At 36.7% G+C, this 15,790-nt stretch overlaps 1 protein-coding gene across 2 annotated transcripts in view; it reads right to left on the bottom strand.

Annotated features, from left to right (window-relative positions):
• LOC126975585 (fibrillin-1-like) overlaps positions 1-15,790 on the bottom strand; it is a 104,996-nt gene that overhangs the window by 58,878 nt on the left and 30,328 nt on the right. For both annotated transcript variants that reach the window (XM_050823536.1, XM_050823537.1), the window contains exon 2: positions 6,919-7,073. In XM_050823536.1, the coding sequence (XP_050679493.1) occupies positions 6,919-7,073 (155 nt within the window). The remainder of the gene's footprint in view (positions 1-6,918; positions 7,074-15,790) is intronic.

The raw sequence follows: 15,790 nt of genomic DNA, 5'->3' as shown, positions 1-15,790 counted from the left end.
TTATTGATGACATACTGGCTGGTTGTAAAATAAAATTTCGATTATGTTTTGTTTTTTTCATAAAATTAAATGAAAGGGAATTTGTTTGAATTTAAGTGCGTTTTTATTGCTACGTTTAGTCTTGATTTTATAATTGTACTAACCATTTAAATAAAGTTAGCGACAAAATTGAGTTGTTATTCTTTACGTCATGGAGCGACGTCATTTGACGGCAAATGAAATGCAAAGAGCTGTAGGGATGTTGCAAGCCGGAAGTAATCAATCTCAGGTATCTCGGCATTTTGGCATTAATTGAAGTATTATTTGTCGTCTTTGGCAGCGCTACAATAATACAAGGGAACCCGTTGAACAGCATTCAGGCCGTAAAAGGAGTACAACCACTCGGCAAGACGCCAGCCGATGTTAACCGCTCGAGAGATAAGTTTGAGGCTACAAAATTCAAGTGGTGTTGATGTAAGTCCCCAAACTGTGTGAAATCGACTGCATGAGTACGGCCTACGAGCTCGACGCCCAATAAGGTGCCCAACGGTACGTCACGGGAATCGCGCTCGTCGAAATGAAGGGTGTAGAGAACGCAGAACATGGACCCAAGAACAATGGGATGAAATTATGTTTTCTGATGAGTCGCGATTCGGGTTTAAGCCTGATACAAGAAGGGTGTGAGTGTACCGTCGGCCCGAAAATACTGAAAGGCTCAGGTGTATTCAGGAAGTTCATCCATACAGCGGCTCAACAGTTATGGTATGGGCGGGTATTATGAAGAACAGGCGAACTGAGCTCGTTTTTGTAAATAGAAACATGAACGCTGGAAATTACGTTGAGGATATTCTCAGACCTTATGTCCATCCATTTGCACAAACCTTTGGCTCCGATTTTACGTTAATGCATGTCGCGAACCAGTCAATACTTGGCAACGGAGAAAGTTCGGGTATTGCCCTGGCCTGCACAATCGCCAGACCTCAACCCCATCGAGCACGCATGGGACATACTCCAGAACGTGTTTTGAAGTACTTGGACGGAGTGACAACAACCCAACAGCTGAAAGATTTGCTACCGCATACCATTGGGAGCGAATACCGCAAGATGACATAAACAGTCTCTCCGACAAGTTCAGCAGAGGAGGCTATACTTTGTATTAAATTATCCTATTCTTTCACAATAAATTCATTTTCTTTAGAAATTTATTTTATTAAAAAAAATGTTTAGTTGCTTAGTTTGTTTTGTTTTTTCGTCATTGTTAATTTAGTTATTAAAAGAACTTATAAAGGCAACAGCTGTTATTTTTACATCATAGGACCCTAAAAATATTATTTAAAAGATAAAATACAACGTTATAATGTGAAAAACCATCCTTAAATTTAAATTAGTACATGTTGCTTAGACTTTTTTGATGTGTGTAGTAAAATGTTCGGTAGGGATGACCAATGAGCACTAGCAGCGCAGTAATGACTACGAAATAACGTATTCTTGTAATGCACCGTTATTAAAAAAAAATCGAAAACAATGTCAAAAATTATCCCACCAAAATAGCAAATCATCTGAATACCCATATAGCCGAATGGTTAAACCCTGACTACTAAGCTAGAGGTCCCGACTTCGAATCCCGGTAGGTGCAATCATTTATATGATGAATTTATATGTATGTTTCAAAGTCATGGATGTTTATATGTATCTATGTACGTTTAAGTAAGTATATCTATGTACGTAAAAATATCGTTGTTTTGCACTCATAGAACAGGCTATGCTTAGTTTGGGGCAAGATAATTTGTGTAAAAGTGTGTCAATATTATTATATTATTATTATTGACAAGTTTCGTTGAATTCACAGTTGTATTTTATAGATCGCTAGTTCTTTGCCCGCGCCAAACCCTGCCACCAGTATGTCTACATTTTGTCCTAAACAGGATCTTTGAAAAAAAGATTGTTTCCATTTATCATTGAATGCAATCGCTCGCTACTCAAAAATCACCCCACATGCATTCAACATAATCGGTGATGCAAAGCATGTTAAAAGCTGTGTACATTGCAATCGTCGCCAATTGCAAATTGATCAGATAGTGGTGACATCTGGCGCTGCGCGGCGTCATATGAGTCATTGGTGCGCGCAGGAATGTCGGCATAGTGTTCTCACCGCGGTAGCAAGCGAAGTGATACATTTATATTGTATAGGCCCCTTACAAATGAACCGCACTGCTAAAGTACTGAAGAATAACGAAGAAATTAATGTGCAGCCGCAAGCAGAATAGAATAGTAATATACTTAGCCCGGCCATGAATACTGTTACAATTAAAAATAAACAAAATATTACATCTGAATTTGGAATCTGTCATTTTTATATGATTGTTCATTGAGTTTTCTCATTTTGGCGCCAATACATTGTTCAATATTTTACGATACTAAAATGGTGTGGGGTGATAAAGAGAATCGAATCGCTGTGATTGCATTACACAAAGTAGGTGTGAAGCCAAATGCAATTTTTAAAACTCTCCATACGCTTGATATTAGTAAAATGTTTGTGTATCGAGCTATTAATAGGTACAATGAGCCCTCCTCTGTTTGTGACAGAAGAAGATCTGGCAGTCCACGTAGTGTTCGTACGAAAAAGGTGGTCAAAGCAGTAAGGGAAAGAATTGGAAGAAATCCTGTCCAAAAGCAAAGGATTTTGTCTCGAGAGATGAAGTTAGATAGCACCTAGAACCATGTATCGTATTTTAAAAGATGACTTAGGACTTGCAGCCTATTTAAAAAAGAATAGGGTGGTAAAATCGTAACAACTACTGAAGCGGTATGCAAAGGGAGGTCATAGAAAAATTTTGTTTACGGATGAGATTTTTTTTACAATTGAGCAACATTTTAACAAACAAAATGACCGTATTTATGCTCAAAGCTCTAAGCTTCCCAATTAGTCGACAGAGTGCAACGTGGGCACTATCCGACATAAGTTTTGGTTGGTATTTAGTAGCCATGAAGGAGTGACTGAGCCATACTTTTGTGAAAAAGGTATCAAAACATCGGCACAAGTGTATCAAGATACCTTCTTGTGAATGTAGTGAAAAGTCCTTCCAGCAAAACTCGGCGCCGGGTCATAAAGCTTAGTCTACGCAGTTTTGGTTGGGAACGAACGTTTCGGACTTCATCAGAGCTGAATTTACGGTCAGTTTTAAAGAGTACGGCTTGCTCTAAGCGCCGTGATTATTTGGAGTCCCTAAAACAATCCGTACGACTGGCAGTGAAAAATTTTCCCATGGAAAGAGTGCGTGCTTCTATTTATAACTGGCCTCAACGTTTAAAGGACTGTGTTGCAGCCAACGAACACTTCTTCGAATAAGCTTTTTATATTTTAAATTGTTTTATATTCATATATTATACTAACACACTATAAAAGTAATAAATGTTATGTGCAATTGAATTTTTTTTCTTTGTTATATATATGTATATATATATATATGTATATATATATATATGTATATATATATATATGTATAATATATATATGTATATATATATATATATATATAATATATATTTACCATAGGGGATGACAAAACATAACATATTGCTAGAAAACTCGGTAGACGTCATAATACTATAATCTGCTACATGAGTCCGTAAAGGGGTTATGACACGGGGAGAAGAACTGACGAAGAAACTCCTAGCCCATCTTTTGACAAAATTGCTTAGCCTACACAAAACCTATAAAGTAGCCCTTAACCCTAGTTAACCTTTAACACGTTACGTATAGTTTATTCTTTGAGTTGAGTAATGTTTTTACTAACATACTTTATATACATATACGTGTATTGTGAGAGATGGGTTATAATGTTTATCAACTTGAATTTATCCCTGTTTTATTATTATTATTGGGTATTTTAATTTCGATAAAAACCCTCTTTTGGAGCACAAAAATACTATGAAGTTATCTGTCTATTAAAGTTAGACTACGATACACCTTTTCTTATTGCCGAATAATAGTTATACGGTAGCGAAACCTGAACTCTAAACACGAAGTATTAAGAATCTTTCAAGATGTGATTCTACTGGAGAATGCTATGCATTCAGATGCTTTGAATGTTAAGTTATTCCAGCGCGTCTGCAGAAACCAGAAACTGCCGCTGGTCAAGATCCGCCAAACGGAGAAAAGTAACATATCTGGAATATATCATTCGTCATGACAGAGCTGACGGCCAGGTTCCTAATTCCTTGCGAAGTAAAATACGGACCGAGCAGGTGCCTCACCTAATGCTAAACGGCATTTATCCACAACAGTCGTGATTAGACCCGGATCACTCTATACTGCACCCGTTACCCTGATACTGAATAAAATTTAACAAATAAAACATCCGACTTAAAAAAAAATGCTAAAGCAATAGATATAATATGCTCTTACAAGTCAAGAGAAAGAATCATCGAAATCGATTCACCCAGCCGAAAGTTCTGACTCCGACGAGGTAATAATTTAATAAACATAAAAAATTTCCTTCGAATTGAGAACCTCCTCCTTATTTGAAGTCGGTAAAAACATGGTTTCATAATTGCCCGTAATTATCTTATTACCCTGACATACACCACCAGCATCGCTTTTGGCATAAATATGCGATAGCTCAAGTCCTAATATGCCACATACTATTTTGTAGATCTTCTAGATGGCGCCCCGACTGGTGAATCTAACAAGTATGCCAAGATTTACGTCAGACGGCTGATAGTGGCACAATCCTTGGGTTAGATCGTCTACTCTGTCTATTCGACATACGGATCGTACATTGTATTTTAGCAAAAAATCTACTTACTAAATAGCATTATTTGCTACAATATTCTGACAGGCGTTATTTTTTCTTTGAGTAAGGTATTATTTATTATTGAGGTAATTTGCACAGAAGAAGAAAATGTACAACACAAATGTGTTACGAAATTAACGATTTTCTTAATAACACCACGGACTGGGAATAAAGCGAACACCCTCAGGCTCTTTAATTATAAATGTTTATTGTACGATATCACATTGTAATCCATATTTTATATTTAAAAAAAAAGCCCGCTGAGTTTCTTGCGCCCATTCTTCTCAGGTCTGAAGCAGTCTCTTTTGAATGGGTGGTAGTTTTTAATGTTCAATAAGTGATTTTAAATCCTATTTTGTATAAAAATATTTGAATTTGAATTTGAATTTTAGAAGCTATTACTTAATACATTTACTTATACATTATTAGAGATTGGGACTTGTGAACACTACGGTCTTCTTGGGTATCACGTTAGAAAAAAAGCTTCAGCTCTAAGTTTAGAGGGTACACGAATATTACTACCGCTAGATTAGTGTTCTTCAGTAATTTTCACAGCAATCACTCAAAAAATTTAAAGAAATAAATAAAATGACTCTTCATTGTCAGTGCATTTGTAAAAATTTAGTATACACTATACATACACAAAAATTGTCACCTTTTTGCTCATAATAGTGATTTTCATTATTATAACACTAGAAATAAAGGATTGCTTCTAATCAATTTAATTAATTAATTCTAGTAGGCGTCATTAGATATATTAAGGGTAAATGTGTATACTTTTATAATAAAGTTCCAGCCACTATTCAGGCATTATTTATAAATAAATTAAAATATTTTATTAAAAATCGCTCAGTCGTAAATCCTACTACTCCACAGCTGAATATCTGACCGATCGAATTCGTTGAATAAAAGTACATATTGATTCGAATAAAAAATTGTGTGTGTACTCATGTACGTACGCTAGAAATTATTCTTCTTTGGTGAAATAAAACAAAATTAATCCTTGTGCTATTAATTGATTGTAGAATTGATTGTTTTAAAGAAGGTATTAAATACAACCAATAAAAATATTATTATACCTTCATAATTTAGTTAAATAACGTGTAGTTAAATATCATTAAATTTTTTTTATGCAATTGGAGAGAAATATAACTGTAAAAACACATTGGTACGTGGTGGACGATGTTTGAATATTTTAAAAAGTGTGACTCTAGCATAGTGGTGTGCTTCTTACAACACTTCATAATTATTATTGTAAGCCTGCTCTGACAAGGTTTAATGTCCGAAACTATGATTACCTACTTATGAAAGTTTGATGGCTTCTTCGAGTCGCAGCTTATGCTCAATTAGTGTTAGTAATATTAATTCTTTATTATATTATTTTATAAAGTGACGAAAAAATTCGAGTAAAAGATTTCGTCATAGTAGAACATTTTTAATAGCTTTGCATGACCTTAACTCTCAACAAATATATGTATTTAGGGAATAACTTGAGTAATACGTGTATATCATGTGCTTATATAGTTATCTAGTTGCAAATAGAGATTATCCTGAGCTAACTTAAAGAGAAACGTGTCTTCTAGCATAAGAACACTGCGTTAAAAGATCTTGCATAACATACCGTGCAGGAAAGGATTCTCTTGGGGCTTATTATGGAAAGGAATATAAACGAGCGTACGACCCATACGTAGCTGGTGTAAAGTGATCACTGCCCACAATCTCTTGCAACACCAGAGGAATCACAGGCGGCCCTTAAGGCAGAAGGACGCACGCACGTACGTACAAGAAGTAAGGTACCTATGTCGTATCCTCCCGGATACCGCACTAGGAAGCTCAACACACACAGCAATGAACTACATGGAAGAAAGTTCCTTCAAAGGTGGAATTTGGCGGCTTGAATCAGGTGAAACAGCTCTTTGGAACACTCCCAGTGATAAATGTGGTAGAAGACACACAATGAAGCTACGTCTCTACGTTACGCCAGGTGATCGAGCCGTTCAGAGAGCACCGGATCCTCGACAATTCAAGCAGCTCTGCGTTGCACGTGGTCAAATGGTTCGAGCTGATACTGGGGTGCAGTTACTTCAGCAGCATCACTTCTATACTGGGTATCGCTGGTACTCACTCATGCTGTAGTACTCACCCAACGAAGTGCGTTGCGGATCGATCGGCGAGGGTCCTGGCTCCGCGCTGCCAGTGCCTCGGACGAGGCGTGCTGTTCTGGCGCGGCTCGGCTGCTGCCGACGACAACAGCAGCGCTAGGGCCAACAGTTGCAGCCTCATTGCGACACCATCACCCTGCGACAAACTCTCAGTTACAGATGTGTGCATGCACAAAATATCAGGAGGCAGGATTATAACATTTATTGAAGGCAGATGTTATTTTTACGTAAGACCTAGTCAATGAGGGCTAGAGCATTACCGTATAATTGACCCCAATCCCAGACTCTTTGCTGCGACTGTGAATTATCGTCTATTTTTATTAGTTCGTTTAAAATATTGTACAGTGTTAATACTTCATCACAATATTTCAACAGTCACATACATAGTTAGGTACACAAAATGGTGATAATATTAAAGAAGATGAAATCACGGATGAGTAAAATAAGAAGGACTCTGTGTCACCTTACATAACAGTGAGGCACCAAAACAAGCCGGTAAACGTCCATAGCCCCACGCATACACTTACACTAATACAAGCCGATCGGCCGCCATTATGAGTTTTGCCATCGTCTGTGACAGATCAGTTTGCGTCGCATTAAAATATTTTAAAAATGCCGTCATGCGTTGTGAAAACTATAAAAACAATACTATAAAAGTATTTGTGGATATATGATTATTTATATACCGCACACACACTAGCATAAAGGTGCTTCACTTGCTAATATCACAGCGTGGAGTCCTTCTTTTTTTACTAGTCCGTGGATGAACTGTAAAGTTTGCCGGATGGAACAAAACTTGAATTTACAATTCATTTGGATCTTTTTTCAAGAAGAGAAGGCCAACCGAGCTTTCGTGGACACCTGGTGTTAAGTGACCATCTTCACCCACACTCCCTCCCAGGGATACTAGCACGCATTGCTGACCTTTTAGGATGTATCGCTTTCTTTGATGGAAACTATTTCCACAGCTTGGTGATACGTGGCCTAAAGTTCTTTTACAGCCGCACTGTGAAGGAAAGCAACTCTTCTATGAGATGGGGATAATATTGCATCTTGGAAGTACCCAAGATATTGATACGCAGAGGAAATACATTAGGAGATGTATTCCGTTCTTCTTCCGGCTTAAAATTTGAAGCTACATAGTCCAAGTTGCGGACACCCTGGCGTATACGTGTGTTTAGTAGTAGAAAGGAGTCATACAATAGTGACGATATATCTGTCAGTCGCGATGTGAACTGATGCTGATAGCTGCGGGTAGGTCGCGGCGGGGAGGAGGGGGGGGGGTCGCATCGAAGAATCCGTGCCGAAATGATAACGAGGGCCGACGACCCCCGCACACTCGTCCCGACTGTACACCGTGCACACTACACATTACACACGCTGTGTTTACTAAACAATATCATTTTTATGAGCGCCGCGTGTGATAGCAGACATTCACTATGAATACTTTACTACTTTATTAGAAGGAATGCTGTACGTGAAATTATCAGATTACTATGGAACACTCTTATCAGAAAACGAATGAGTGCCGCGTGTACGTAAGTAAGTATATCTTTATTTGGAACAAACACTATAAATACAGGTAAACATTTGCAAAATATAATTACAAATCATATGAAAAACTTAAACATGCCTAATCTAATTAAAATTAATATACATCAAGAACCAAAGAAAAATACTAAAGTAAGGCTTATTTTTTGCAGTGTTTTGTCCCATAAAGGATTGCTACCCAGTATAAACTGATTTTCAGTTGCTACATTCAAGAAGGCGGCTGTTGCAACTACAGCCACAAGTGCTAATAGCAGACATTCACTATGAACTACTTTATAAGAAGTATGCTGAACTTTGGACCACTCTTATTAGAAAAAAAAAAACAAAATGACTGACGTCACAGACACACTTGCAAGAACAAAATATGGACAGGAACATTAAGGGGAGTTGAGAAACGGAGCGCAAATGTAATGAATTGGTATGAATCCACAAAACATGAAATCGTCAAGGTAAAAAAAGAATAAAACAGGAGATGAGAGGACGACATTAAAAAGTTTCAGGCAATGGTAATGGCAATAGTAAAAGATTTCACGATTTTTCATTATGGAATTTGCTGACTGATCATATTTTTTGATACATCATTCTTCTTTTAACGACCATTTTGTACCGATTAACTTATAAAAAACAGTTTATTTGAAGTTAAAACTAGTTAAGTAATTACACTTGTAAAAAATAACTTAATTGCTTGTAAGCCGAATCAGATTTTTTTTTGATACGTACGTACAGAAAATGTATCTTTAATTCCTTCGTTCTCTAATTCCTTGATTTGTTAAACTTGATTTTATATAATTAATTAATAAGAACATGTTTCTATAAGAATGCATTCATGTGTAAAAATTCTTAATTGATCGGTAAAGAACTTTAGGACATTTACGATTATGAACAAACGAACATTACGTTTATAAAAAAAAAATATAGATTAATTCGAATGTGTTTGGGAGTTGGGACAATTAGATGTATAAACACATAAAATATGTGTTTATAATGTGTATACGAGCATTTGAATTTGAATTTCAGAATAACGAACAGAATCTTAGAACTAATTGAAATACAAATATGTCGACTTTGACATAGAAATGTTTAGATGGCGCCATGTATTGATATGCTTCTTACATTTGCGTTTAAAGGTAAGTTTCGGAATAGCTTTTTTAAGGGCATACATTATATAAAGATTCAAACGACATAAGTGTGGTTCAACCGTGTGTATTTTCCCTAATACCAGGTAAGATAGCAATTGTGCGAGACCATCCAAAGGTATTCCCGAAGATATTTTAATCAAGTTTACAATAAGAAATAAGGGACAAGACGAGACAGCCTTTCACTTATTAGTAATTGAGATGAGCAGTGCCAATCAAAATTCTAGTGACTTTGAGACATAAGATGTATAGTCTCACGAGCTCAGTAATTTCGCTAGCTACTGTGAGCTTGAAACCAAAACACAAATAGTCCTATAATACTACAGCTTGGCGAAAGGAAAAGACGTCGCTTTATTACCGATCTACGCGCCATCCAGGCAAAGAAGCCTCCCACTTTAAAACCTTTTTATATTTAAAATAATATATTGAAAGATATAACAAAACCTCATATCTAAGATCATTTATATGTCTAGATAGACTATGACAGCTGTGAAAACGTAGAAAAAATTGAGTTTAGAACTTTTTTTTTTATGGAATAGGAGGATAAATGAGCGTACGGGTCACCTGGTGTTAAGTGATCACCGCCGCCCACATTCTCTTGCAACACCAGAGGAATCACAAGAGCGTTGCCGTGAAGGTGGAAGGTGTACGCGCTTTTTTTGAAGGTACCCATGTGTATAGTCCCGGAAACACCGCACAAGGAAGCTCATTCCACAGCTTTGTAGTACGAGGGAGAAAGCTTCTTGAAAACCGCACTGTGGAGGACCGCCACACACCCAGATGGTGGGACTACCCTCTATTTCACCACAAAGTGTCATAGAAATCGCGAGTGTAAGACGTAGCTTGTCACGCACACTACACTAATATTCCTGGCCTGTTTTTATCTGTTATCTAACAGCAAGACACTATCTAGACGTATAAATTATCTGAGCCTTATATTATTAAAGCAAAGTTGCAGATGCCGTCGAACGTATTACAACCCTGAAATGCCAATGGAATGGCCAAGATAAGAAGGTTTTTTATAAAAGTGGGTTTTAGACCTAAAAAATTGAATATGACGGGTCACGAGAGCAAATTGGACTTGATTGGTGTGAATAAATCACAAAGATAAAATAGTGAATAGATTCTTGCTGACTCTTGTCAGTCAAGAGATTGCTCTGTCTATTGAATATCGATGTCTAAAAGAGTGTAGTGGCATCCGATGAGTCAATCCGAGGCCGCCCACAGCACCTTCCTCAATAGACGCGTAACCCAACAAGATGTGTCACAACCGCTAGCCTTGCTCCGCGTATACAGAGTCCAGTGCCCAGTGCCCAGAGCCCAGACACTCCGTGCCCACTCACCTAGACATTGCCACAATTTATAAACCAATTTGTTACATATTTTATATACCTGCACCGTACGGCCACAAATGTTAATGTTCTTTAAATCAAATGTTATAGGATTTTCTTGGTCTTAAATTTATCTAAGTCGAACTATTTAATATTGCAATTGTTGAAATTGAGAAAAGCTTAGATTATTACTTAAGGTTATTAATGATAATAAAATATGTTTTATTCTTAGTTACAATTCTTGATTATTAGTGTTACAATTATTAGTAACATTATTGAATCCTATAAAAGTAACAATTGGTTAGAGTGAGAGAGAAGGAGCCTGTCTACCGCTGCCGTATCCGTAAGAGAAGGGAAGCCAGACAGACTGACGCCATAACGCGTAACGTTACGAAGTTTTACCTCCCATACCAAGTTATTAAAAAAATTTGGGTAGTCACGACATTGGTATACTTATTACTTGACAGCTGCTGGATACTTTCAAATCGTTGAGCGACAAATAAAAATCAGGGAGATTTACAGCAGACGATAGAAGTTTGATATTGATTTCTTGGAATTGCCGTTTAATAAGAGAATGGTTTATTATTCGTATTTCTTATGAAAATAAGGGACGAGATGAGCAGGACGATCAGCTGATGGTTTCCCCCCTTCCCATAGCAATGCAGTGCCGCTCAGGATTCTTAAAAAACCCAAAAATTGAATCGTCTCTCAAAGTATATATTATATTCTCGTCAAAATATTTGACCTGGATGTGTGGCGGTCCTCCACAGTGCGGTTTTCAAGAAGCTTTCTCCCTCGTACTACAAAGCTGTGGAATGAGCTTCCTTGTGCGGTGTTTCCGGGACGATACGACATGGGTACCTTCAAAAAAAGCGTGTACACCTTCCTTAAAGGCCGGCAACGCTCTTGTGATTCCTCTGGTGTTGCAAGAGAATGTGGGCGGCGGTGATCACTTAACACAAGGTGACCCGTACGCTCATTTGTCCTCCTATTCCATACAAAAAAAAAAAAAAAAGATGTACAGTCTCATTTGCCCAGTAATTTCACTAGCTACGACGCCCTTCAGACCGAAACAACTGAATGCGTACACTTACTGCTTCACAGCAGAAATAGTCGCCGTTGAGGTAGCATACCCATCTAGCCGGCTTCCTGTGCAACGGAGCCTTCCACTGGTACTAGTTTTCTGTCTAGACAAGAGACAATACTACAAGCCGGCTCACGGCTCACATACTACTGCTTTACAAAGTACAAGTCCGGCCACATTTAGAGTATGACTCTCATCTCTGGTCTGAAGCAGCCCAGAATCAGTTCTTTCTTACATGAAAAGAAGCACAGACGAGCATACAAACAGGTTACCCGATGGTAAGTGATCACCACAGCCTATACTGTCTTGTAACACCAGAGGAATCACAAGAGCTTTGCTGATCTAAACTTGCATATGAAGTCAAAAACTGAAAACACACTGGTTTGTGGCGGGCGAGAATCGAACGGGCGCTTCGTGGTCAGAATTAATAAGAAACATTTGTGGCTTTTTTCCTTGCTTTTAACCTTAGATTAAAATATATTTTCAAATAAGATCAATTTTGTCATTAACTGTATTTCTCTGTTTTGATTTTTGGTGTGAAAACTTCTTTAGCGGCGTTGAGCACTTTTCTTGGGATGGGTATAAAATGTTATACTCGCGTCAGGGGGTCTATTCCCTTTTTCGAAACGAAACTTCGTAAACCAACGATTTTGAAACGAATTTTCGATAGTGACCCTCCTCTATTTTGTTTTCGGACACACCGAAGAAGTTCGGAACCATAGACAATATTTGGAACGAATGGTTGGTTAAACCAGTGGAAGGCTCCTTTTCACAGGATGCCGGCTAGATTATGGGTACCACAACGGCGCCTATTTCTGCCGTTAAGCAGTAATGTGTAAACATTACTGTGTAATGGGCAGGGCGTTTCAATTACCATCAGCTGTACTTGCTGCTCGTCTCGTCCCTTATTTTCATAACAAAAAGTAAAGGATCTGCGTAAAAAGCATAAGTGGCGTCTTAATAAAGTTTCATCCACGTTCAACCAAACGGATTTGAAATTCCTTTGGCTTTGCAAAAAGTTATGAGCAGGCAGCGGTTACCATTAGATCGGATACACTCGTATGTCCTTATCCTAGCAAAAATCTAGGTCATCATAAAAATAAGAACGAATCTAGTTGCAAATAATCTGAATTAAACTATTGTAACGACAAACGAAAAGGTAGACTTTAGTACAATAATTCGGCAAATCACGAGAGCTAAAGTTGTTATAATACTTTTGAGAGTTCCTTTTATGTTTACTTAATAAAATGTTAAACGTAAACATGTTCGGAGAGCTTCCCTGAACAAATAAACAGGGTGATCCTCACGTGAATAGGACTTTAATGAACACGGTGCGTCACATACACTTACACTATACTAGGGTATAGAAAAACTTATAAGAACATCTCTAACGAGGATACAGCAAGATAGAAAAGGTAAGCGAATCTTTTGCTACTGTAACAGAAATTTACTTATTAATCAATGATAAGTCGTAAACTAAAATTTTAAATTTAATTTAACGTAAATTAAAATTACTCACTCACTGACTCACTGATCGCTAGTTACAGAAAGGATCCTTAAAGTAAATGTTTAATTACCCTAATACCCAAATACCCTCACTTTCTTTTTCATTTTGACAGTCAAAGGACTCAAAGGTAAGATGTTATATAATGAAACATTTACTTTAAGGATGCTTTCTGCAACTAGCGGTGAGTCACTCAAAAACTAAAACATTTGTGAAAACTCAGAAATACGAATATTAAGTAGGTGAAAAATACCTGACAACTTATGTGCGAAATTTGATAAACAACATAATTATTATAAACAAACAAACTTATAAGACACACATTTATAATATTACAGTTAAGATTTATTTCTTGCACTGATGGCGTTTGTACGAATAGAAAACTTAATCATTATCATCAAATAAACTTAAAAATAGCTCTTACTACAAAACAATTTTCATCTAGATCGCTCAAGCCGATCTGGAGTTTTAAAAGCACATACAAACATACATAAATTTTGCAGAGCAGTGCTACTCAGGATTCTTTAAAAACCCAAAAATTCTGAGTGGCACTACAATTATTGCGCTCGTCATCTTGAGACTTAAGATGTTAAGTCTCATTTGCCCAGTAATTTCATTAGCTACGGAGCCCTTCAGACCGAAACACAATAATACGATGTGATTCAAATATCTCAGGGTATCTCAGATCTCTAGATATAATTGTATATACGAAGTGTAGATGCATCTTGTGTGGGCTCGTCGTTCAAAGGAACGAGTTCCAAGTGCGTACTTAGGCTAATGGGAGATGGCAGGAAGAGGTGCGAACACGTAACAGACTAGATCTAGTTCACTGATGGAGCTCGGGAACATTGGCTGGATAAAACAAGTAATTACTGTTCAAATAAAATATATTTTAAAGAATTAATGCGTTAATGCGTTAATAAAACCCATGACCTTACAGTCAGCGCGAGTGAGTAGGGCGTACAAATAATTATTAATTAATAATTGATGAAAAAAATATATTAGAAAAAAACAACCGACTTCAAAAACACTATTCCAAAACAATGGATATCATATGCACTAAAAAGTATAAAAATAATGGCGTATGTTTATACAATTTATTTAATAAAAAAGATTTATTCATAATCAGTTCAGCCAGTCGAAAGTTCTGAGGTAACAAACATAAAAAAAACATACCGACGAATTGAGAACCTCCTCCTTTTTTGAAGTCGGTTAAAAAATTAAGAAAACCACCCGATGTAATTGACTTGTCTACATTTTTGGAAAGAAAAATTATTTTATTTGGAGTAATATTGACAGAATGCTTAGGTTTAAACTTAATATTCCGAGGTCGATTTTTGTTATGTCATACACATTTTTTTAGGACTGCTAGTTATATTAATTAAGAGTAAAACGGTTAACTACAGTGAATTTTTGGTATTCAAAGTCGATTGAGGTCTCACAACGGGTGTATGATTAAGGTTTGTAAAACGGCTCCAAGTACTGTCCCGCAGCTGTCACTATAAAATAATAGTGTGATAGCCAATTTTATCCATAGTTCACTACTTAAGTTAATTCCTTTGATAAAGAATCTTTTGTATGGTTTACGAAGAATTTTTGCTCTTCCCAAAATAATCTACCTAAAAATGGTAAGTGAAGTTATTTAAATTGAAAACAATCTAAGTTTAATATAATAGATGGCATATAATATCCTACACGTTAAACTATATTAAAATGCAGCTAAAGTATTATGAATCATCATCACAGACATCACTTCCTAAATTTCTTCAAAGCCACTTTGCTTGTTTGCTTATTATGATTTCTAGAAAAATGTGAAATTGGCAATTGCCTGAAATTTTCGAACCCAGCTTCAACATAGGTACTATGCGAGACATAGAAACTGTACAACTCAATATAAAATTATTGTACTGCCCTATACATTTTTTATAAGTCATCTTATCTAACAACATTGTTCTAGTTATTCTATCGTACGGAACCCTTAGTACACAACTAGATGATCATTTGTCTATTTGGAAAAAAGGATCAAAACGAGAATTCTACATGATCAAAGCAAATTAATTCATAACACAAAGCTAGAAAAGTACATGTTAGACAGGACTACAAGCCAGCAATGATACTCAATTGATCTGTTATTAATGCGCGCGCGCCGGTCAAGCCGCAACCGCGACCGCTTCGATATAACTACAGAAAACTGAAGATATATTAAACTTTAGATCGCGCTGCCTATTTATTTATTATGTATGATAT

The sequence above is a fragment of the Leptidea sinapis genome, chromosome 36 (genome assembly GCF_905404315.1).
Source record: "Leptidea sinapis chromosome 36, ilLepSina1.1, whole genome shotgun sequence".
NCBI lineage: Eukaryota > Metazoa > Arthropoda > Insecta > Lepidoptera > Pieridae > Leptidea > Leptidea sinapis.
This window is presented reverse-complemented; position numbering and strand designations above follow the sequence as displayed.